The sequence below is a fragment of the Falco cherrug genome, chromosome 5 (genome assembly GCF_023634085.1).
Source record: "Falco cherrug isolate bFalChe1 chromosome 5, bFalChe1.pri, whole genome shotgun sequence".
Classification (NCBI taxonomy): domain Eukaryota; kingdom Metazoa; phylum Chordata; class Aves; order Falconiformes; family Falconidae; genus Falco; species Falco cherrug.
This window is the reverse complement of record NC_073701.1, coordinates 53280601-53304699: the sequence shown is the minus strand read 5'-3', so window position 1 is coordinate 53304699 and position 24099 is coordinate 53280601. Positions and strand designations below refer to the sequence as shown.

Here is a 24099-nt window from a genome sequence, read left to right as displayed (position 1 = left end):
ATGAACATATCAAAGGCCTGAGTTTGTCCCTTGATATCTTTCTTAAACAAACCCAAAGTTTTAGTGGTTAGAAAATGTATTTTATGATGCATGTTATTTATTATTGTTTGACTTTGACCCATGACTTGAAACTAAGCAGGAAAGAAAAAAGAATCTTCTTTGCAGATAAAAGAGCTGTCAATATTGATTACTTTACTTATAGAAATCCCTGTCTATAAAGACAAATGAAGATCAAGACAAACACAAAGCCTTAAATAGGGAGAGTGCTTAACTAACATTCATTATGTAATCCACATTGCCTACTTGTATGTAAATGAGAACTATTTTAGTAAAGGGCTTGAGTTAATTAGATTTAAGTGACCACAAATATTTCTATGATATGCATCAAATTATTACTAATAACCTACAGTTTGGATACTCAAAGAGCTTGGTAGAAGCACACTGGAAATTCTTTGATGCATAATGTCTTTCGGACAGTTATTCAAAATTAACATAAGCGTACAACAAAAGACAAAAAAGCCTTATTTCTTTTGGTGGCAGCATGTCTTTAACTTTGAGAATGGCTTCCTGAGCGTGGCTTAATAGACCCCAGTAAAAACTATGTTTCATGAAAACTTGAAAAAATTGGATCCCCAAAAGTCACTGAATATTTAACGATTAGATCTTAGCCACTCAGCCAGGCATAACAACTTGCAGAGTTAAAAAGTCAACTTGCTCCTGTAGATAGGACAACAAACCAGTTTGAAAAAAATGTATAAAACCACCCACAACAGATCTGGGATTTGTCATCTTTCTTCCCATGACCATTTTAAAGAGTGTTTTCTGAAAATTAGGGAAGGCCTCTGTTCTAAATAGCCATTGCTACTGCAGAACACCACCCTAAAAGGTACAACTTTACTAGAACTAAAAGCCTTCCAAACATAAGAAGTGGCAGTATTACACTTCAGAGGCCTTATCAGGCTTTCTTAGCATTTAGGACTTCTTTCTTTAAAACTGAACTACGTAAATGTATAATACTTTTGTTACTCTTGATACCTTTTTTTTGTACTGATCTCCATTTGCTAGTAAGATTCAAAACGCTCTGTTCTTGTGTCACCTCATTATGACTTCTTTTCCTTTATCTCCAAGTCTCAAATTAACTTGACATAGATGTTTTACATATATTTTAGGCTAAATGTGAAGCATTTCCTCATGCCCATAAGGCATTCAGAAAGCTGGTAAGTTCTGCTTTCAAAGACACTCTAAATGAAGTGATTAAAATTCAACACTTTGCATATTTTGATGGAGAAAAATGCTTGCCCTTGACAACAAAGGACACAGGTCAATTTAAGAAAGCTTCTTAATCTCCTTATCCATGGCCACTGAATTCCTTGTGCCAGTATATTTGTAAAAACAAAATAAGAAAATGTTACCAGGGAGGAAAAAAAAGTGTAGGAGCCCAGGTCCTGTCCAAAAGTAAAAATCCATAACCATCTGTTGTTTGTGTTACATGGATTTCGCAACTGTCATCTCCACTGTGCACGCCATTTCATCTTCACAGCAATATCACCAAAACACCCACTGAGATAAAATCACAAATATTTTGAACATACCATATGATACATTATTTTCCAAATTAATATTTGACAAAGTCAAAATGAGAACTTGTCTATAGGTTACTTTTGTGTTGTCACATGAAAAATCCTTTCAGGGATTTTTCCCTACTGTTTGGAAACACTTAACCTCAAACTTGAGTAACTTAAGAAATACAGAATAAAAAAGAGGAAGCTATTAAATTCCACATTTTTAAATTATAAGTGTGTTTCAAAAAAAAGTAACGGCCACTGCTTACACTTATATAGCATCTTTGTTCAAAAAGGGTCCAAAGGTGCTTTAAAAATTATTTACTTAGAAATATTATCTAGAATTTAAATTAACTCTTCTTTTTTGAATTTCAGTAAGACTAGCATACATTTCGCAGCTGGGTATGGCTTGAAGGATTTGTCAGCTCTCAAGCTAATCTCTATAAACCAATGTTACACCCAAAAAATTGTTTTGGAAAAACAAATAAACAAACAAAACAAAAAAACCCCAAAACATCCAAACTGAAATTGTCCTTGGAAAAATGAGTTAAAGACAAGGGAGTAAACCAACTGTTTTTTCCCTGAGGAAATCTAAAACTCAAGGTCAGTTGTGTCTGAAATCACCAGACCTGTCACATGGCTTTCATAGCTGCCACTAAGGCTTCTATCAAACCTACACTGAAAGTAATGAAAACATTTTTACTGGAAACAGATCGAGCTCTGATAAGAAGCTCTCTAATCACCTTTGGCTGCTAACACTCAGCAAAGCGAGAGCTGAAGTTCTGAAAAAGAGAAGAATGAACTGAGAGAACTTGAGGTCAAATCTATTTGATCTTTTTCTTGAATTCCTTAATGCTTGTGTATGTTAGAGCATAAATATGGCTCTATAAGAATATGAATACAGATATAGTTTATGTATAAAAGAATACATACATGTAAGCACATTTTATATGCATATGCATATGTGTTCATACACATCTAGAAACACAGATTGTCCTGTCAGGATAACTCAACTAATTCCATTTTGTCCGAGCTTCTGTCCTACAGTAACAAAAGTTTGGTGGTCTCAAGTCACAGTCCCCTGAGTGTGGGAGTCCATCACAAAACCATCACCCTTAATTTAATACCATTGACAGTCTCTGCTCTAGAGAGGTAGAAAAAGGAGTTGCCATGGAGACTGAACTATTGCTCCTCTCCAGAGAATGCCTTCTTTAGGCATGGGCTGAACAGTAGAGCCTGTGCAATACTGGTAACCTGGGTCACACCACAGCATCTGGCTTTTTGGGATGGCTTTTTAGTAAACTCTAATGAACATCCAGGAGATGGGGGTGGGGAGAGAAAGCATAAGAAAATAAACAAAACCACAAAAAACCACTATGAAAGTGCATATTACAACAGATTGAGAGGGGAAAAGTGTTTCATATTGATTTGATTTATCAGATTTGTCACCTCTGTTCAGTGCTTTCCTAACAGGGTGAATGCTGTGCTTGACCTATTTGCTGGAATTAACTAGGACTGCAGGAGACCATATGGATTGCCAGATGGTCTGCTATAATTTAATGCCATTTATTCTAAGTATGAAGTAATTGATAAACATAATTAACATTCTTTTAGCTTCTTACTGGATGCCTTTTATTAGTTTCTTTTTTTTTTTTCTCAGCCACTGAAAGGTAAGTTAATACCTTGTTACTGAAACACAGATGCCAGCTAATTACTGCAAGAGGCTGCGGCGTCCAAAGCAAAAAGTGTCTGCACAGACTAAACTTACTCACTGACCCCACTGTGATGATTAATAGGTTGAATGCTAAACACTAATGAGGATGACAGATCTTAGATGTTTTCAGGTTACCTTAATTAGTGGTATGATGAACAGAGCGTTCATCACAGACGTACGTATGACAATTCATAGTAAACAATACACCTTGTACTCATGGTCTGAATGTGTATTTCACATTACAGCACATCAAATGCTAAGGAATCAAACCTTCAGACAGCAAAAACAATGGACTGATTTCCTTCAGAAATGTTTTTCCTGATTGCTATTTCATATTCTGCCAGTGATTGTCTAAATGGCCTATTTTTTAGGAAGTGGTTCTAGAGAAGCTATGGCTTCAAAGAGTGTTTATATCAGACAGGCTTGTCATTCTTAGCATTTTAAAACCACAAGTCTGTAACAAGATATCCAAACAACCTGGTCTACTGTTCCTGTGCTGATAAACTTCATAGTGACTGAGGTAGGTGTTAGCAGAATGAATAGTAAACCATTTTATAATGTTTAATGTCGATGTCCAGGTGAAGTTAGTATGCTAGTACTCAAAACAGTAAAAGAAGTATCAGAGAAAAGGCAGAAATACTGAATGTTTTGTATTTTACATGAAAAGTTGGAATATTAAACCTCACAGGTAAAAATGACCACAGCTAAATGTCCCATGATTTGCACCTGTACTGTTAATAAAACATGAGTGAGCTCTGAGATGACAGAAATGGCATAAATTAAATGTAATTCAAAGGTTAAAACAAAAGAACAGCACCTGTGCTATAATGCAAATCTACCCTTAAAAAATTTAGTTCCGATTACAAAATGTGGTGAAAAAGAGTCCAGGTCAAAAGCCACAGCATAGGGAAAGCAGAAACAAACTCCTGTGCCTTTCCCTTCTTCTGCATGGGTCCAGTGCTTGTTCACCGGCCTCCACGGTTACACAGGTACACTCCACAGTGCAAATGCTGATGTATCCTAAAGAAGTGATTACATTAGAGGGAACCTGAGTGACGGGATATACCTGTTCTTTTTTCCTTTAGTTCAAGTTACTTCTTCACCTGGTGAATTTTGGTGAATCACTTGGGTTTTGTTGCTGGTCCTATAAAATCCTTTGTAATTCTATACTAATCTATGAATAATTTATGATTCTCTACTAATATATGAATAAAAATGGGATCAAAGTGTCTGAAAAGCAAGCTTTTGTTGATGTTGACACCACTTGTCAAGATGACTTTATAAGGTCCTGTCTCTGTCAGCATTTGAAGAAAGGATCTATTTTTCCATCCCATTAACTGAAAAATATTTACCTGAGGTGCTTAAGCTAATGCTATGCTGGCTGCAGGTTCATTTTTATAGTCAGAGAGGAAACACAGGTATTTAGAGCAACTCAGGTAGCCTGAATTCCTCTCTGTAGGCATCTACCTCTCTTCCCTGACTGTGAAAGGAGTTAGGGTCATTCAGGTGTTGAAACTTAGGTAGGCTGAAATCAGAGATAAAAAAATACCATGCTAAAACTAAGACTCCATGCTTCCTTCAATAGGTTGTTTACTGGACCTGATAATACCATACTTTACTATCACACAGATAACACTTCTGAAAAATACTGGAGTGATGCTCTTCAGTGCTTAAAGATACTGAATTCTCAATGTGCTACTGGCACAATGTTTTCAGTTCCTATGTATATATTTCTATACTTAGGTACATATACATACATACATATAAATATTCAATATATATGGAGAATTTAATTGCTCCATCATTGCAAACAGTCTGAGATGCTCTAATTGATTACCTCATAAGATCCAAAGACAGGGCAACACCAGATCTATTGCCTGATATAACCTCTTTTTTGGACCTCTGGACTGCCTGAAAAAAGTGTTTTGCCAAAGTAGTAGCTAGCTCCCACCAATACTTAAAAAAAAAAAAATAATCTGAAAGAATGAAGGAATTAAGCAGAATTTAACAGTTAGTCTTGGAGGCTGATAGACACAAAACCTGCCAAAGCAGGTTTGACACTTAGTACTTAAGGATGGGTTTATACTTCAAAATCCTTTTTCATCTGTCTTGTTCTTTATTTACACGCTCACAAGAAAAAAGATATCAGAGAATTTATGTTCACCGTTCATTTCAGTCCTAAGAATAAGATTGTATTTTAGCTGTCATACAGATGGCATGTATGACACATGGCTTTTGGCCTAAATGGAAAGTAGGATTTTAATTTAGAGCAAACAGGGACGAGATATAAACCCCCTGTCTACAGAGGCTTACCTATGCCTGACTAATGAACCTTCACTGCTGTAATAATTTTCTGTGTTTATCCATCATCTGACCTACCTGAGAGATCTCACCGAGACAGTGGAAACTGAGCAAACATACCCCAGTCCCGGGAAAAGTTACTTAGTCATTGCTTTGTTGGAAAACGTGACTGTCAGAAACTGAATTTAGGGCAAATTTGCAAAACAGAATTAGGTAGAGAAACAAATAAAAGGCCCTAAGGGGAAAAGAAAAAGGAAAGAATACAAAATATTTTGAAAGAGAAAGTAAATGGTGCATTAACGATGAAGTGGATACCAGTAATCTCTGATAAAGTATAATACAAAATGAAGCATGTATTTTGGTAAATTCTTCAGGTAATAATGATAAAATCAGGTAGTCATTAACCTGAAATGCTTTAAGACCATAAAACCCCCCAAACTATGATATTTCCAAATTTCACAAATGTCTTACCTCCTGCATACATGACAGCCAACATTATCGATGATATCCAAGCTATCTCACTATATGATGTGTGGAAGATTTCTTGTATTTCTTTGAAGAATACTGTGATGGCTTTGGGGAATGCATAGGAAAACCCAATGGAAATAAAAGCCCCAAAGACCACAACCCATCCCCAGCCTCCATCTGGAGGTGGGTACTGTGGCGCTGCTGATGCTGGTGGCATTTTTGGTCTCTGTCTCGTCTCGAACCAGGCTGAAAAAGAAGAGAAGAAACAGAGTTTCGAACAGTTTTCCTTTTTTCTTTATCAAATTACAGTATTCAGTCATGATCTGCAGGGATTCTAAAGAATCCGCAAAGCAAAGACCAATTTCCTGCTTTCATGGGACCGCAGAACGCAAGTACCTGTGTTTAGAAGCAAAATCTGTTCTGCAATAAAACTTGTCACAAGAATATTTGCAATATCCTGTTCAGTATGTGGCAACTGTTACAATTTGCAGTCACTAAAGTTGTGTTTGCAATTAGTCACTTACTGGAAAGTGACGTTTTTGTGTGGGCTAATTTACATAACTCTACTATCTACAGTGTGGGTTTAGCACAGGAATCAAATGGAAAAAAAAAACAACACAAAAGCCTGGAAGTTGAACTTACATGAACCAATGAAAAAAACGTACAGTAAATTACCACTAATGTGATAATGCCATTGTGTTAGCAGGATTTATCTGTACTTCAGGAAAATCATCAGCAACAACAGCAAGGAATAAATGCATTACACAGTTTTTTAATCATATGCTGTCAGTATTCAACTTTTGACCATTGTTCATAAAACTTGCTTATCTCATGAGAACATCAAAAAAGTGTGTTCTAAATAGATTTTAAATTCCCTGTGTATCCATTATAAAAAATAGAAAATATTAAAACTCCATATTGCACTCCTAGTTTTAAAATTTTCATCTTCACATTAGTTGATATTGATATTACCTGCAGGAACAAGGTGGAGCTTGATGGTACTATTTTTGCTCTGCTTCCACATGTCAGAAGACATCAGGAAGTCTTCCACTAATAACCTCACGAACTTTCCACAGCTACTCTCTAATTTAGAATTTACCATAACAGATGCCAACAGAGTGGTATCTTATAGCAGTTCCAAGAGATGCAATCAACACACTCAGGCAGTGGAAGAAAGCATAGGTAAATACATATAAAACTCCTAAGGCCTGAAATAAATTTCATATAGTTATTATCATCCTGATGTCTAACACCTTAAGCTTTCTACACTTCGCATAACCTATTTAGAAAACATGTAGTAGCTAGAATCTACTTTGTAATTCTGAGACTTTTGCACTATCAAGTCCCTTTATTGTCAAACGCAGATTTGGAGTCCACTGTGCTTTCTTCCCGCCTACACAGACAGCATGAACTGAAAAGTCCTCTTTCCTCCCCGTTTCTTTCTTGGGCATTTAGGCAACTATTACTCTTGATAGGTCTCCTGCCATACCAGTATCAAAAGCTGTGGATGATAATGGTGTGCAGGTTGCTGTTACACTTATGATTACCAGCAAGTTCCTATGTGATTTCTTCCATGCCACATACGGCATACTCCAATTTCTTAAAGCAAACTGCATTAGCAGTGGGAGTGGTATGATTATCTTAACAAAAACTAAAACCCAAACTGTGTCACCTTATATTAATCTCTCAGGATAGTGCCTGGAGTACTTTCAGGGTAAACACCATGCAGCACTGTGTGCAATACATGCCACAAAACTAGCAAAGTGTTCCTTTTAAGATTATCTATCGCTAGGCTAGTCCTATAATAGAAACCCACCATACTTTTGATTCTCCACTTCAGTGAAGCTGATTGTAGACATCACCCTGATATTGGCAGACCTCCAGGGGGAAGATAAATCAGCCACTATAATATTTGGCTTCTATGCAAGGTTGCAAAAACCCAGGTAGTTTGACTTCTGCATCATATCATACAGATTTGCTGCTGGCAGCAATACATACCTATTGCTCGGTACACAGAGCATATCCATCTCTTTATATATGCATGTCCAGAAAGAACCTCTGTCATGTACTTTGTTTCTACTTATCCTAGTCTCGTCTTAGTATTAATCCACTTAAATACACGAGTGAGGAAAACCCTAGTCTGCCGCTAAAAGTTGGACAGGTAGAGACAATTCTGGTTGCCTAAGACTTAACTTTGGCAAAGCAGATAATACCAGTTTGGTTTTACTGAATCAGGATTCATTACAAGGAAAAGTATTTCAGAAAGCTCACTGCAACTTGTAACACACATAGTGATTATCAATTGCTTTCAACAGCAAAAAAGCCCCAAACTGGCAAGAAAAGCAGAACCCTATTTCTGTGAATTTAATGACAGTAAACAAGAGAATTTGCTATCTGTCCCAGAAAGCTCTTGTTCTACTCAACTGAGAAAAGTTTTGGTTATTTACTAACGCCCCCCCTGTTAACTATTGTTTTCTTACACTTCAAAGGTTTCAGCATATTTGTTTACATATTTCATATTCATATGACATCATTTCTATCTCTATTATAAATTTTAGTAATGCCACAGGACATCAAGGCATTGCTCTCCACAGAAATGGAAAGGGATTATCAATTTATTGAGGAAGCACTCCTTAACCTAAAAATAACATACAACCACTTTGAAAATCAATGTCACCACCTTAAATCAGATGAATGCTGAATATTGCTGAATTCCTAAGGCATCGGTGCTTTGGAAAGATCCCATTATATCCACCCTTTTAGGGCAGCAGAACAGGCTCTGACAGTTTAGTGCTTTCCTCCCTTCAAAATCTTCAAGTAAACTAAGGGGGCATTCAGGAGATGGCCAAAGGGGCATCGGCTGCTCCTGTGCCTCAGCCTAGAGGCACATTGTGCAAAGCCCATTGCCTGGCCCTGTCTGCTAACCTACACTAGACACGACACCGTCACAAAGAGCCTGGATCACTGTATCTCACACCTCCTGTTTATCCCACAGAGTAGAGTTAATAATAGCTTCCCTGATGTTCCTTTATGATCATGAGAGCCAATTTTAGTGCCAGATAAACAAAAGGTGAAAAGGAAAAAAAATAAAAATACATTTGCACCAAGAGGAATAAAGTATTCATTTTTTTCAGGAATATTAAATCTAGTATCTCAAACATCCCCTACCTGCTCTTGAGCTAAATCAACTTTCTCCTGTAAAATCTGCACTTAATATCACTGAAACGGAACTCCTTCTAAAGCAGTCTAGCACATTTTAATAGACCTAGCTCTACTCTAAGCCTAACTAGTTCAGATTTGGGTCGCATAGGCAGTATACAGACTAGTGCAAAATCCATTAGCAACCAAAATAAAACAGCATTTTAGATGAGTGGATATAATTGTTGACAAGAGAAGAAGAGGCAGAAGAGGGAGGAATGGCAGTGACAAGCAAAATGCCACTTCAGAGCTCTCAGAGCTTATTATGGACTGTGAAGAATAAAAAGAAATATGGCAGAAAGCATAAAAAGCAGGTGTGTGTGATGCTCATCTAAAGGACATGGTACCAGTCAAAAAAAAAAAAATTAAAAAGCATCACTTGAGTAAATTAAGGTCACCACCAGTGTTTTCAGTCAGTCACACAGATTTCATCATGTGTTTAAAGCTGGCAAGCCAGCACCGCTCATACCTATGCTTCTATAGGCAAGCAGTGGGTGAGGAATACTGCCTGCCCTCTGCCCAAGGAAGCACCAGGGGAACAGTGACTGAAGCGCATCCTGGGTGAAGCCATCAATCTCCTTTCTCTCGATAAGATACAGAGAGGTTTCGCAGCCTCTCTATACCTTCAATCAGACTGTGCACAGGGATTTTCTCCTAAGCTCCTTCTAGTTCCCCTGTATACATCCCATTTATGTAAGCAGTGAACAAGAACATAGCTTACTGTAGTAAGTGCTGCATGTGCCTACTAACAAATAATAGGAGAGAAACGGAGCAAGAGGACACTTTCCAAACATCTGATATGTAACGTTTTTTCTTATCTAGGTCTCAGCACATTTGAATTTAATTAGGCAAATGAGAACTAGTGAACGAAAGAGAGAAAGGGAGGGAGGAAGGAAGGGAAAGGAAGAAAAAAAGGGGAACAAAGAAAAAGAAAAATGCAGCAAGCAAGCAAGCAACAAGGTCAAACTAAGAGCAAATGCTACAGACAAATAATGTATCTTGATATCATGCACTGTAGACTTCAGTCAGTCATAATCAACCTGTTCAGACTGCTCTTGTACCAATGCTTCATTAATATTCTACAGTTGCAGCTGCCAGAATCAGCTATCAATACAACAGCTTGTCAAAGTCTTCTGAGAAGGGGTTATGTTGTTCTCTTGTTTACAGAGAGTGATTTTACTGGGAGTTTTAGTTTTGTTTTTCTGCAACATTAAAGTAACTATTTGCTTTCCTGCTTACATTTTATCAGCCTTGTCCTCAATGTGCCCCATCACCACTTGACTCAGCAGCCATTTGTCCCAGAGTAAAAGAGCTGGTATGTGAAAAATCTGTCCCCAGTTGCTGTAGGACTATTTGGCATGTGTGTGCCACATTCCAGTTCCGCATAGTAAGCCAAGAACCACAAAAAGCTTTGCAAACTTGAGCAAATTCAGTCTTATCCCTGTGGGGTGTCTAAGAAGTGTCATCCACTTTCAGACATGGGAAACAAATATAGTAACAGGCTAAGAAACCTAAGTTGTGTCCCAATTCAGCAGCAGAGCTGGGATGTGGACTTATGTCCAAGTAAGCTGTGAGTTATGACTGAGAATTTTAAGGACATGTGTGTTTTAGAAGCTCATTAAGTAGCAAATGCTGATTAATTGTATAGCTTAATGCTTGAGCTAGGAGTATGGGTCAGATACAATGTTTGCTTTACAGGTTGGAATAGTCAGCTGCTCTAACTTTGCTATATTTGAAATCAACAACGTTGTGGTAGCATTAGAAAACAATGAGTTATATAGGAATTATACTCTTGTAAACGATCCTTGCTTAAAAGCTGCAAAAAAATCAATTTTCTATTTTTATCAACAGATTTTTAATGAATTCCAAGCAGCATGGCAGAATACTGTGTATCATCAAATGGCATTGCCTCACCAACTCCTACAAGCTATTGTCATTATCTTGTGAGCAATATTCAGTATTTGAAGAAAAAAAAAAAATTGTTAGTTTTGTGAGAAGGTTTTGTTCTGACTTGGGATTTTTTTATGGCAAAAGGGAGGATGAGGAAAGACTCTGACTGAAGGGATCAAGAGAGCCTGTTGTCTGCTTTTAGCTCTACTCAGTTCCAGAGGCAACATAGCTCCTAATGAGCTGTGGTACCCAACCTTAAAGAAATGGCTAATTGTCCTGGAAGAGGAAAACACTCTCCATTTTGTCTGCATATCTATATCCAGAGACTGAGGGGTATGCAATAAATGAAATCCAGGTAGATGAAAGATACACTCGGAATCTGACTTTATTGCTTTTTTTCCACTAGGGTCTAACCTGCAGGACAAAAACACCCTGTGTGAGACCAAAACTGCTAAAATGTGCCCAGGCTACCTGGCATTTTAGAAAGCTGCTGGGTTTTGTGAAGTTTCTCTAACAGTCTTGAATCAAAGGGCCATGTCTGTGAATGTTTCTCAGAGGTCTATGCAACAATAATATAAATTATATTTATAGTCAATTAAGTGGTATTTATGGGGCTTACGTTAGGATTTACTATTTTTGCTAGAAGTCTAGGCAACTATTAAAAAAAAATAATTCACCAGCCTTTCTTTATTTTAAAACCTACTTCACTTCAGTCGTTAATAGTTCAGTATCAAACAATATTAAAATATACCATTACAGGTATTTTCAGTATAAAGCTGTATCTTATAGGAAAAAAACAACCTTTTTTTTTTCTTGAAGAGAAGAAGAGAGGGTGAAGGAACTAATTCCAAATATTCACATCTATGAAACAAATATGGAGCTATTCAACCCATCCATAATTTACAGTTAAGAATCAATATCGTAGTATACTTGTCCTCCCACTGAAGCTGTAACAAGACAAGTATGTGCTTGAAGGCAGTGTGAGAAAGTAATAGCCCCTCACACATCCAAAGCAAGCATATTAATATCATTCCTCCAAATGCCTAGGAGGCTGGCAGAGGCGGGCTCCATGGAGGAAAGCACAAGGGAGGGAAAGGCACACATAAAATAAATGAACAATCCCAGTAACTTTTCTTCCTAGGGTCTGGCATTGTAACAGGCCGATTCTTACTAACAGCATCAGCTGAGCAGACAACTGGATGTAAAAGCAAAGACACCTTGCTGAGTTAAACCAGGATGACTCCAGATGTAAGTTCCTGGTGGCTGTGGGAATAATTAAAGGTCTAATTCACTTTTACCAAGAAGACTGGAATAAGGGCATATGTCACGTAATTCCTTTTCCTGTTTGAGGACTCAAAACAGGATTAGAGACAGAAGTGAACCTTGTAAAATATTGCCCTATAAAAAGCAAAAACTTTAAAATTATGCTGTGACACTGTAATTAAAATCCCATTCACACTAAGGCCCTATTTCACCATGGTTTAAATAGAGGTTGAGGCCAAAAGCTATTACTAAAATTACTATCACTAAAGTCAGGTTTTCACAGAACTGGAACACCCATCTGAAAAAAAATCACATTTAAACTATCTTGGAATGGTTACATCATTGTAATCAGAGGACTGCTGAGTCAGTAGTGAGTAGTAACTTGTCAAAACTATTAGTAATGCAGTGTTTATAACTCATTGGAGTTGGGGGGGGTGTGGGTTGGTTTTTTTTTGTTTGTTTTTTTTAATGTCATGTGTTGTGCTGCCACATTCTCTTGGGAAACCATAACCTGTATTCATAATCACAGTCATGGCTTGGACTTCCATTCATCATGCCTTCTGTTACTACCTTTTTCATTGATTTTAAGGGAGACCTAAATGACTGGCTTACTCTGGATGACTAAATGCCTAGATGACTAAAGTTAAGTGAAATGAATTCCAACCAAAGCGACTGCAATTCTGTTTTAATTACTTAAAAAAAAGCAGTCAATACAATATCTAGCCTAAAGAGTGTGGCACTCCACCCACACTGAAGTGCACTGAAATGAAATGTTGATGGCTAAATTGAAAATGCTAGCCAACCACTCTGAAGATATAATCAGTTTTAACAATTAGTTGATTGAGATTCATAAAAAAATCTGAATGCCTGGAAAAAAATAAACCGTCAAACTAATCAACCTTTCAAAAAATCCCAACCCAAAACTTTGTTCTGCCATTAAAGAATTACTTTTAATAAGCTCAGCTAAACCTGTCCTTTATAACTTGAAGTGGTGGTTCCCCACACTGCAAGAATATTGATCCACTTATTAATTAATTTCTAACCAATCGTACCATCCTTTAAATTTTAGTGCCACTCCCTCATATTTAACTATGGTAGTTACCAGCTTTACAATCTGTTGTATGAGATTATTATTTTAACTTCGTATAGACCAATTTTGAACCATTTTTGGTAATGTAAGCCTTTTCAGTACATCACAACACTTATCTTTAAAATCCACATTGAGTGAATGTTATAAAAAAGAATATTCAGAATAACAGAAGTCTTAAAGATCTGGAGCTGTATGTTTGATACATATTTTTAAGAGTTCTGATGTTTGGAAGATGTGGATTTATAACTTCTTTGTAATACTTTATGTGTGGAAGAACTAAGGTTTCAAGTCAGTATTAATGGAGTTGTCTCCACAGCTGCTGCACATTGCTTGAAAAATAAATAGCATAATCTTTCCGAAGTAGCAGATTTTCCATTATCAATAATAACAGATATTCATTGTAATATCATTCCCTCAATACTTAGCTGCAGAAAAAGAAAAAAAAAATCCATGATGGGAAAAGCTAGTCTATTCTTAGGCTGTGCTATTTCTTAAGTTTTTCAAAAACAAAATCTGTATCTTTTTACATAAACATACAATTTGGAACAGGTAATATTTAATTCATTTACTGCTTAAGATAATATTCACATCCATCTATTAGCTTAATACTTGACATTATGAAGATGCAACAGATTCGAATTCAAATTCTGCTGACGTTGATTTCGGTAAACTTTATCAGAAGTTACTCTGTGCTCTGGAGATCAGAATCCAACCCCTGGCTCTCCTCTCTACTTCAATATTATTGTAGTAGTGTGAAAGGCCCAGTGTACTTTCTGTATATGTCCTATACCTCGCCTAAATCTTGGCCTGGAAGCATCATCTCACACATACTGGGAAAATATTTTTCTTCTATTCTCATGCAGCACATGACTCCCACGGGTGGAAATAGTTACTAATGCTTAAGTCTCAGTGACAACTACTTTGATTATGTAATAGAAAGTAAACCGATCTGGATTCTGTTCCTAAAAGCATATGACAGGAAACACATAGCAGGCCAAGGCTGGAAAATAAATCCAGACTGCAAAAGCTATACAGGCTTCACATTTCATTTATTCTTGCCTGTTTGGAAATTGTTACTAGTTTAAGAAATATTTTCTATATTATTAACAAAATGGAAAAAGTTAGGAAGACTTCTGATGACACAGACACTTTTAGAAGTGTGAACTGGGAAACTGAATTAATTATAGGTTATCTATTAGCAAAGCTCCAGTTAACTTATGTACTATATAGAAAATTACATAAATAAGGCAAAAAGGAAATAGGCAGAATCACTAAAACTTATAATGAGGAAGAGAGCTTTTAAAAGAAATTACTCGGGAACCAATGTATCTTGGAAAAGCCAGAATAGTTTCCTCAATTATAGGTATTCAGTCTAAAAAACTTCTCAAGATTTACATCATAAGTAAGAAGCTATGTGATTAATGTAGATTTTTAAAGTTGTGTGAGAGTACAGAAAGCAAGCCATCTATTTGTATAAAATAAAATTAAAAACATACAGATAATTCAAACTGTAAATTCCAATTGATACAGCTGTGCCCCGTAAAGGCTTGATGTGTGAGCTCTTTCTGCCAGTGAAAGTTAAAATATGAGTCATGGATTCCAAGCACAATATAGCCAAAAGATAAATCAGTCAAGAAGTCCTTCCAGAACTACTAAAATATATAAGGTCAGAAGAGAGAAAGAACGAGAGAATGAAAGAACAAACAAACAAAAGAAAGAAAGAAAGAAAAAAGAAAGAAAGGAAAAAGGAAGGAAGGAAGGAAAATAACTTCATCCACCTTAACAGAATTTAACAGAGATGAAAACTTTTTATACATTTTAAAAAAATGTTTTTTAGAACTGAATCATTGGCTTTAGAAAACAAAGTGGAAGAATTCTAAAAATACCAACATTTTTCTCACATTGTCTACCTGACAGTCTTCTCAAGCTGGAGGCATTAATTTTTATTTTATTAATCTCATGACCAGTGATACCCATGGGTCTGAAAAAGCAAAACATGACAGTAAGCTATGCTATTAGCTCCAGCTGTCTCCAATTCCAGGCAGATAGATAATCATGCAGATATGCCAGCTTGGTGCTTGTGTGAGCATATCTGCCCCATGCCCCATGCAGGGGCCGTCCTTGAAGATGCACTTCCCATTTCTTAAGTAGAGAAATCAGATTTTAATAGCACCTTGAATACTGTGCAGGGAAAGGTAACATCTCTAACCACCTAGCATTAAACAGCTATGTCCAGCGCATTCACCTTTCAGTCTTTCTTACGCTGGTATTTGTGCTGGTAAATGATGGTAAAAGTTCTACTCTTATTTGACAGCCCATAACTTTGAGCACACTGGTAAGGAAATGAGGGAGGTATACTTTTACATGGGACAATGTAATACTACACAGATACTCATGCCGTCTCTTGATGGTTAACACGGCTAGTAGGAGCAGAATAGCTGTTTGCTCAGTATCCTATTGAGGCAGCTTAGCTCTAGTTGGGTACCATGGCATTGTGCTACATAAAATAAGTACATGTATGATGATTATTTGTCCAGTCTGGAACATGATGATAAAAAATTCATTTGAAGTAGGTACCAAAACTAATATAATTTAAGGCAATGACAATGTTTTAGCATAAACAAATACAGGGAAGGAAGAAGCTATGATTGTATTTGATTTCCATGGGAAGGAAGAGGATGTTTAATTACAAACTTACTATGTACTTTGTCCAAGTGTTAATGAGGTGACCTGCTGATATCTATATACAAAACAACTTTAAAGACCACGATGGTTTAATCAAATTCTGATGTGTACCCCTCCACCCATTGTGAGAAATTCGACATGGGGAGATCAAAAAACCTCTCTTGTCTGTTCCTAACACAGTACACAACACCCAAAGAGTACAACACACTGCTGTTACCTCCCAAAGTATAGTTCTACAATGCTAGAGCTAAAACAATCTTTGATTAATTTGCAACAAGTGTTAGAATTCATCAAGAGGTTAATAAAAATCATATTCTTCCTAGGTGATTCATTTGCAACTTTTCTATTCTGCCATTTACTAAATCCCCATAGAAAATCTAGAATACATGCGTGAAGCCTGTGGTTCTGCTCTGGCATGGTGGCACTGAAAAGCTGTTTAGTGCTTGTCAATACACTCCAAGAGTTGAAGACCAGCCGCTGAAGGATGCAAGAGAAGTGGTACATAATTCTGGAACCACTTCCCCCCTCATCCTGACATCAGGAATTTCTGAAGAATCTAGAAATCCAGTTTTTCCCATATTTGTTTCCTATTTTCCATATTTGAAGCTCCCATTATAGATTTTCTATTTAATCCCAGCACTGTATTTGTCTTATATAGCATCCATTTCCACAGCTTACAGTGGGAAACATAAGCCTTCCGGAACATGAGCCTTTTGACCAGAACTTACCAGCTATTTTAGCCCGTCATGAAAGTGCTCCTTTCAGACACTAAGACAAGAGGAAGTAATTTTCTTACTACAAATGGGTGATCCGAACAGGCCACTGTTGGGGTTGCAGACCCAAAAAGCAGAAAACTGAATTCCTGGAGTGCAGTAGCCAGCTAATCACACGATATGAACTTGCTATCGCAATAGATCTGTTTTAGCTGGTAAATTACTCATTTTTGACAGAGAATATGGTGATTACTCAAAAGCAACCTAAAAAATCCACAAGATGCATTTTTGTTGATATATGTAAAACGCATCCCATGTACCAAAGGATGTGACCCTTCTTTGCCAAAACCACACAAAATTAAACAGTCTCATGAGCATTAGCTTTTACATTTCTGTATCATCACACGAAATCTTTACACTTCAGGTTGTTCTCTTGTGAACTGAGATAACATAACACTCATTATTCTCATTATTGAGAATCTAGATCAAAATAATTCAAATCCTCAAAATTTCACTGTAATAGCTGCAATGGAAACAGTACATTTTCAACAGCACAAAATACATAGCAAGTAAGACAAGAAATATAAAGATCTCTGTGGTATTTCCATGCTTCCAATTAGCAAAAGGGCAGAGTAAAAATATTCACCAAAGAGACTAGTTAAATCATATTTACCTGGAATCTTAATAAATCAAGAACAAGCCATATCAAATGTAGGACAATGAGTGCATCAGTCTAAGGAAAGACTCTGTTGACCCTTTCAGGACAAAAGTTTAATCAGTTCAGAGGCAAAAAACTGACTTGTGCTTTTTCTTGTGAAAAGCAGATACATAGACACATTTGGTTGTTACATGATGTCTGCTGAAGGCCAACCTACACATAAAACAAAGAGTTAGCCGAACTTTCTCCATGTAAAATTGTTGATAATGTGTAAAAATGTGAGCAGCACAGTCCACAATCTATTAATTTTGTCTTGATAACAAGACAAGGAAGTGGCAGTGGAGTTTTTTAAATCTCGAGGTTTTTTCCTTGAGAAAGTGACACAATTCTAGGATTCAGAGCCTAAAAGCATTATAGTCCGCTGAAGATTACTCTCTCAGTCTTCAAGACAATACTACTTTCCTTTGTGTACAAACTACCCAACCCTGGAATTTATGTTTTTTAAAGACCATTAAAGACATCTCTTACTCATTTCTGCTGAAGTCTTAAACTGTTATTCTGCCTATCCATAGGTACGCATAGACTTTGCATACACTTCCTATACATAGACTTTTACTTTCACATACAGCCCAACTGACTTCAAAGGAGCTTAGATGGATTTGAGCTACAAATCCGTATTTCTAGTTGTCATTTAGCTAGATCCTTTCTCAGTCAACAGCTGCAGATGAAACAACCACCACCCTCTGGGATGACTAGATTTAAGTAAGCATTTTTTTTTTCTTTACAGATTTTTCTCCAAACACACTTCTCAATATTACACGGATCTCTCAAAATATTTCTGGATGTACTGCTAGGTGTTCCCGAGGGGAGGTTGTACTTCTTTTAATCTGATTCAAGCACAAAATCTCTGTTCTGTTCAATCTTAATATTATTATTCCCTTTTCATGATATTTTGCATTTTGTATATTAAACATGTAATTCAGGTTTTGTTTGTTGGGTTTTTTCCCCCCTGTAAGTTATGTAGGGTGAGATTCACCTCTTCAGTCAACAAAATGGTTACACTGAAAGACAAAGGTTAGGTGAAACAAACTCTGCCCTAAATCCAAATAAATCTGTATGGCTTTCATGTCAGGAAAGAGCATGGGTTGTTTCTTTCTCTTCTCCCTAGTATAACTTACAGATTCAAAAACTATGTCTGTAAAATGCCGCATACACTTACCACACCATTTACATGATAAAAGCAGCACAGGATGGAAAAGTATACCTAAATTGAGTTTCTGTGCCTGTGCACCTCAGAAAATGGTACAATGTATGTAGGTAGTAGTACCTATGAAATAAAATTTTAATGCACTGAATTTTTCTTTTGCCTTTTATGGGGAAATGTGTGATTGGCCCCTGCAGAAATAAGCTGACTGTTAAAAGATGCAGCACTGATAAAAATTGAATTTTTAGGGAGTGAAAAAAGGACAGTAACAGAATATACCTCTGTTCAGGATTCCTGAGCAAATATCAGAGTGCAAAAGGATGAAGCAAATAGTGCTGTTTTCATCTTCAAAATTAGTAAAGCTATGACTCATCCTCTTTGCAAAACAAAAATAGGACTTTGAGGAGGAGCGCATGAGATGTCGTCTAGTTCTGGCTACTTACGAATTTTTCAATTGGCTCTAGCTTCTCTCTGTTATGCATCAGACCTGAACCTGCCTTGTAGGGTGAGCTGCATTCTATAAAGTCACGCATACATTTGTAGTGTATATGCATTACAAAATAGCTATTATTATTACCTATGATAGCCGTGCATACTTAAAATGGTAAATTAACACAAAGTAGTGTTAATTTTCCATCAATCAAAGAAAAATACAAACTTTTTCCAGCACCATCCCTAAGTAAGGCTGTTGTAGGAGTTTTTCACATGTTCGTTCACACGATTTTTTTACAATTATTTAAACAAAAACAACATAGTAATGCAAAGATGATGTACAAATTCTGTATGTAAATGAATAAAATATTTTCTAATGTACACTACTTCGGTCATATTTCTGGAAGAGACATGGTGGGGATTCCATACATTACAATCTGTCAATTCAGTATAACAGAGGAAAAGCAATACAATAGAATGCAAATTATTTTGAGTGATAGCAAACTTTTATGTACTTTTGACACTCACACCCCACATTTGAACTAGTAGTGGTTTCTAAGAAGTGGATTTTTATCATAGAATCATTTAGATTGGAAAAAAACTTTTAAGATTATGAAGTCTAACTACTATGTATCTATCTTCTGCAAAATTAAGCATGAGTGCTCCCTGAAGTATAAAATCAAATAAAAAACAACAAAAAAAACCCAAAAAAACCTCCCTCAAACTTCATTTGGATTTTACAATTAATTCTGAGCTGGAAAACTGCCAGAAAAAATCAGTCCCACAAAGGAAAAAAAAAAAAAAAAAGAGTAAACCTCTTTTAAATAGAACAGGTACTGTAATTCTTGAATTGTTCTCAGGTATAAAATAAACAGATTGAAGCTCTGCACTCGTATACTTGTTTGGTTATACTGAATTTGCACTATTAGAGCAGCCAAACACAGAGACAATATAGTTCTTAGTAAGAGAATTTGGTCAAAATTGTGACCAGAAGCACTGTAAGAAAAGAAAACATAAACAAACCAGCAGTCTTGTCAAATAAAGCTGCATGCCTTCTACAATATAGAAAAAAAAGCACTCAAATCCTTTGAGGCATGTAGGATAAAATCACATGTAAAACATATTAAAGCAACACTTTGGTAGACTCAAGGATAAGACTGAGTTATTACTCATCACTTAATGCATAGCACATATATTTCAGACCAGTGGCTGGGTCATCTAATATAAATTGTGCTTTTGTAAATGGTTCTGTTTATCTTTATTTCTTTAAAGATCAAGAAATAAAAGCCAACCTATTGAAAAATATATCTATCTGCACGTTTCATTGCCATGGGTTGCTTTTAATTAAGTGTTGTAAAAGGTTATTCTGACCATTACCTGAGCCTTGAATCACCCACGTTCACCCTCTTCAAAGCTCTTATATCACTCACTGAAATTCACTGTATTTTTGGCTTCTGCATGAGGAACACCTCCAAGGTTCATTAGACAAATAATTTCATACAACTCTAAAATTCAATTTTTTTAAATTAGCAAAAGCATAGTTATTTAAAAGCTAACATGGTCTGAAAGAAAATTCTTTACAAACAGTATCTATCTCTAAAAACCTAAGAAACTGAAATAAGACAACAGCCTTTGTGAATCATTATATAAAGTAAAAAAATCATTCAAAATCATGAAAATGACTAAGGGATAGCAATGAGATTGACATGAGCCAGATAAAGTTGTACTTGTGCCTCCTCCATAATTATATAAGGAAAAAATAACTTAGTTACGTATTTCACATACACTATATACAAGTCTTTATGATGAAGTTATGCATAGCTACACCTTACTTTAAGAAAATTATTTGTCTGTTAACAGAGCAAAGTACTGGCTTATTTGCTCTAATGTATTATACATACCTGCTCTGTTGTAAAATAATGTAACATTACTCTACCTTTTGCTGCCAAGTAACTGCAAACCCATTGTTAATTGCCAATAAATCACTTGAAATAAACTGTTTATTTAAGCAAAGGAAAGATGGCTCTAGGGCATATTTGCACCATGGGACTGACATAAACTAGCTACTATATAATTTGAGATGATGTCTTTATCCTTATCAATTACAAAGAAAAATACATTTCATCAACAAAGCACTATCCAAAATAGTATTATAATGTGCATTCCAGGATATTACACTTCACAGAAGAATAAAACATACGGATACATTTAAATATAATAATTGGTTGTAGATTGTTGTTTCTTCTGGATGTCAATGCTGAGTAATGTGAAAAATAAACAGCCCTTCTGAAGTATGATGTTTTACAAACAGGTTGCTGTACCCAAGACAGGAAACATGAAGCGGAGAGATGTATTAAGTCTTTCAAGGTGTCCATTATTAGCTCTTTCACCCTGGGGCATACTTCCAGTGCAGTATGAGTTGATTGGTATGGGTCAAGTTGATTGACACATTTAATTCCTCCTTTTTTGCAATTTCTTGTTTTTAGTAGATTCTACTATATTTAGTCTTTCATCCTAATGATGGTTTTTTCATTATCTATATTTATCATATGAGCATACCAATAATACTAAGTATACACCTGACTATTTTTAACTCCGTGCATGACATGGAAGCATAGTCTTCCACTCAAGGCAATGATTTGGGCTTCAGGTGATCTGGACCCATTCTCTCACTCTGCATCAAACTTTCCTTGCAATTTTAGGGAAGCCTTTCATGTGCCAGTTCAACAAAGAGTCTAAGAACATGCATACATCCATTTTTATTTCAAACAAAACATTTAGCTCAAGAGCTTTGCTAACTGGTTGCTGGTTACAGGTTTCTAACATGCCTGTAGTGGAAAGACAGTCACTGCAGGAAAACCTGAAGTCTACATATCCACCTCAGGCTAAATTTTGGTAGTACTTGCATTTTCAGCAGCCAAAGAATATAAGATTATCATGCCCAGAACAGAACAATTTTATCAAGATGAAATGACAATGTCCTCTTGAACAGTCTCACAACTGAAGTACCCTCCTGAAATGGCAAAGATGCTGGCTAGAATCTTCTTGGATAAAAAAGAAACCTGAACATTTTGTAATGTTCTGATCATTGACAAGTGCCTGAAAAGGCAGTGCCAGTGTCACCTAACACAACCAACAGTGTGACACTCTATTGACCAGGTAAGCTCTAAAAACGTAAAACAATTCAGAGCTATCAAATAATCTCATGTTATTTACCCAATAGACCCCAATGGTAGCAAACTTCCAGCACAATCAGGGCTGGGGCATTTCTGACCGTGCTAAGAAACAGACTGTTAGCACTCCAACTAGGAAAAGAAATTTAAGGGGCTTCACTATCGTAACAGCAGCTGTTTGAGGTTTTGATTTCTGAAATTTATATATAAGCTTGTATTTCTTATCATGTATGTATGAAGCTTATATATCAAGCTTACATATGAAGCTTATACTCCTTTCTGTACCAAACTTTATTGTATTGAATTGAGGGATAACGACAACTGTCCAAATACATCTCTGATGCAAACAGCTATCAAGACCATTTTCTCCAGCCATTTAAGTGCATATATATGATAGTTTTGTTGGCTTTATTTTGTCCAATAAGGGAATTCAGTGATGAGTGGGACTCTTGCAGAATATGTTGTCTATCAGCTGCTTCTTTTTTCAGTCTTCAGTCTGAGAGCATATGTATGCTTCTCAATGGTAAGGTCTTTAACACTGTATTATTTTTGCTCTTTAAAACTGCCTTTTGCACAAGCCAATCTCAAAACCTATTTAAAATATCCGCATTTGTAAAGTGCTCTTCACTGTGGCATGCCCCCAGAGTGGTGTACAAAGATTAAAAAACAACATGCAGGCTACTTGCAGGTAGGCAGTAGAATCTCTGTGTTCTGAGTGCTGTGATACCATGAAGTTTCTCTGGAACAATCACAGCAGACAGACAAAAAAATTAGGCTCTGCACAAAACTTTCCCAAATGAGAGTGATAGTGGGGAATCCCAAATTGCAAAACGTTTCTAAAATATTATTTATTTATTTATTTTCCTATATTCACGGAAAACCATCAAAGGTTTATTTATGCACATAATCTGAAGACAATGGGGAAAAGGCTATTTCAGAAACATTTTTCTCACTTTCTTTTTCAAAAAGAAAAACAAAAACCAACACACACCCCCAGATTTTTAAATGTATGTTTCTTATTTAATTTAGTACACTCATTCAAGATTTATAGCTGCATATATTTTGCAGGCTGAAAAATACCATCTTTTTTTAGCTGAAAAAGAGACAAAAAGCATTAAAGTCACCACTTCAGATGAGGAGAATTTTTATCGATATAAGAAACCACAAAACATTAAAGCCAGTGTTTCAGACATTGCAAAAAATTTCCCCTTTGTCTTCAGTATGAACTTGGCAATTTCAATGCCAATCACATTTTTAATTGAGAGTGAATGAAGCCTAGTAGCAGTTTTATTTTTGATTATATGACAGCAACAGTCTCTACATTTCATCCCCCATTATTTCTCTCTCTTAGGCAAATGTATCTTTTTGGTTAGTCTGAATTCAACATATCTCATCTTCAGGGGGCCAAGTGGAAATACAGCGTCCAAGTTCTACAGCAAAAACACATCATGATTTTGAAAATTTGAAATTATGATGTAGCAACAACCTCTTCCTTTTACTGTTTACAAATGAAAGAAACAATCCGTTAAGGACCCAGCATTCATCCCAAAATGTAAGGATTTACTGGAAAAGTTAAAATCAATGCTGACTTGGGTGACATATGTTACTTAGCTGAAATCATATATGCAAAGTCCCCACATTCAGCACTAGCCAAGCTATTGCCTGTTTGTATTTTGAAGCATGAGCAAGTGCTTGTTAAAAGACACAGAAAGAGGAGCTGATTAGCATATTTTCTGTGCCAAAGTAGA

The 24099-nt window shown here is 36.2% G+C and overlaps 1 protein-coding gene across 2 annotated transcripts in view; it reads right to left on the bottom strand.

Annotated features, from left to right (window-relative positions):
- SLC16A7 (solute carrier family 16 member 7) overlaps window positions 1-24099 on the bottom strand; it is an 81411-nt gene that overhangs the window by 25044 nt on the left and 32268 nt on the right. Inside the window, exons 1-2 of one of the 2 annotated variants that reach the window (XM_005444010.3) lie at window positions 6442-6590; window positions 6049-6291 (exon numbers count right to left, since the gene is read on the bottom strand). In XM_005444010.3, the coding sequence (XP_005444067.1) occupies window positions 6049-6262 (214 nt within the window). In that variant the 5' untranslated portion in view covers window positions 6263-6291; window positions 6442-6590. Of the gene's footprint in view, window positions 1-6048; window positions 6292-6441; window positions 6591-24099 lie in introns of those variants that run through there. The other variant, XM_055712021.1, reaches the window with a different exon arrangement.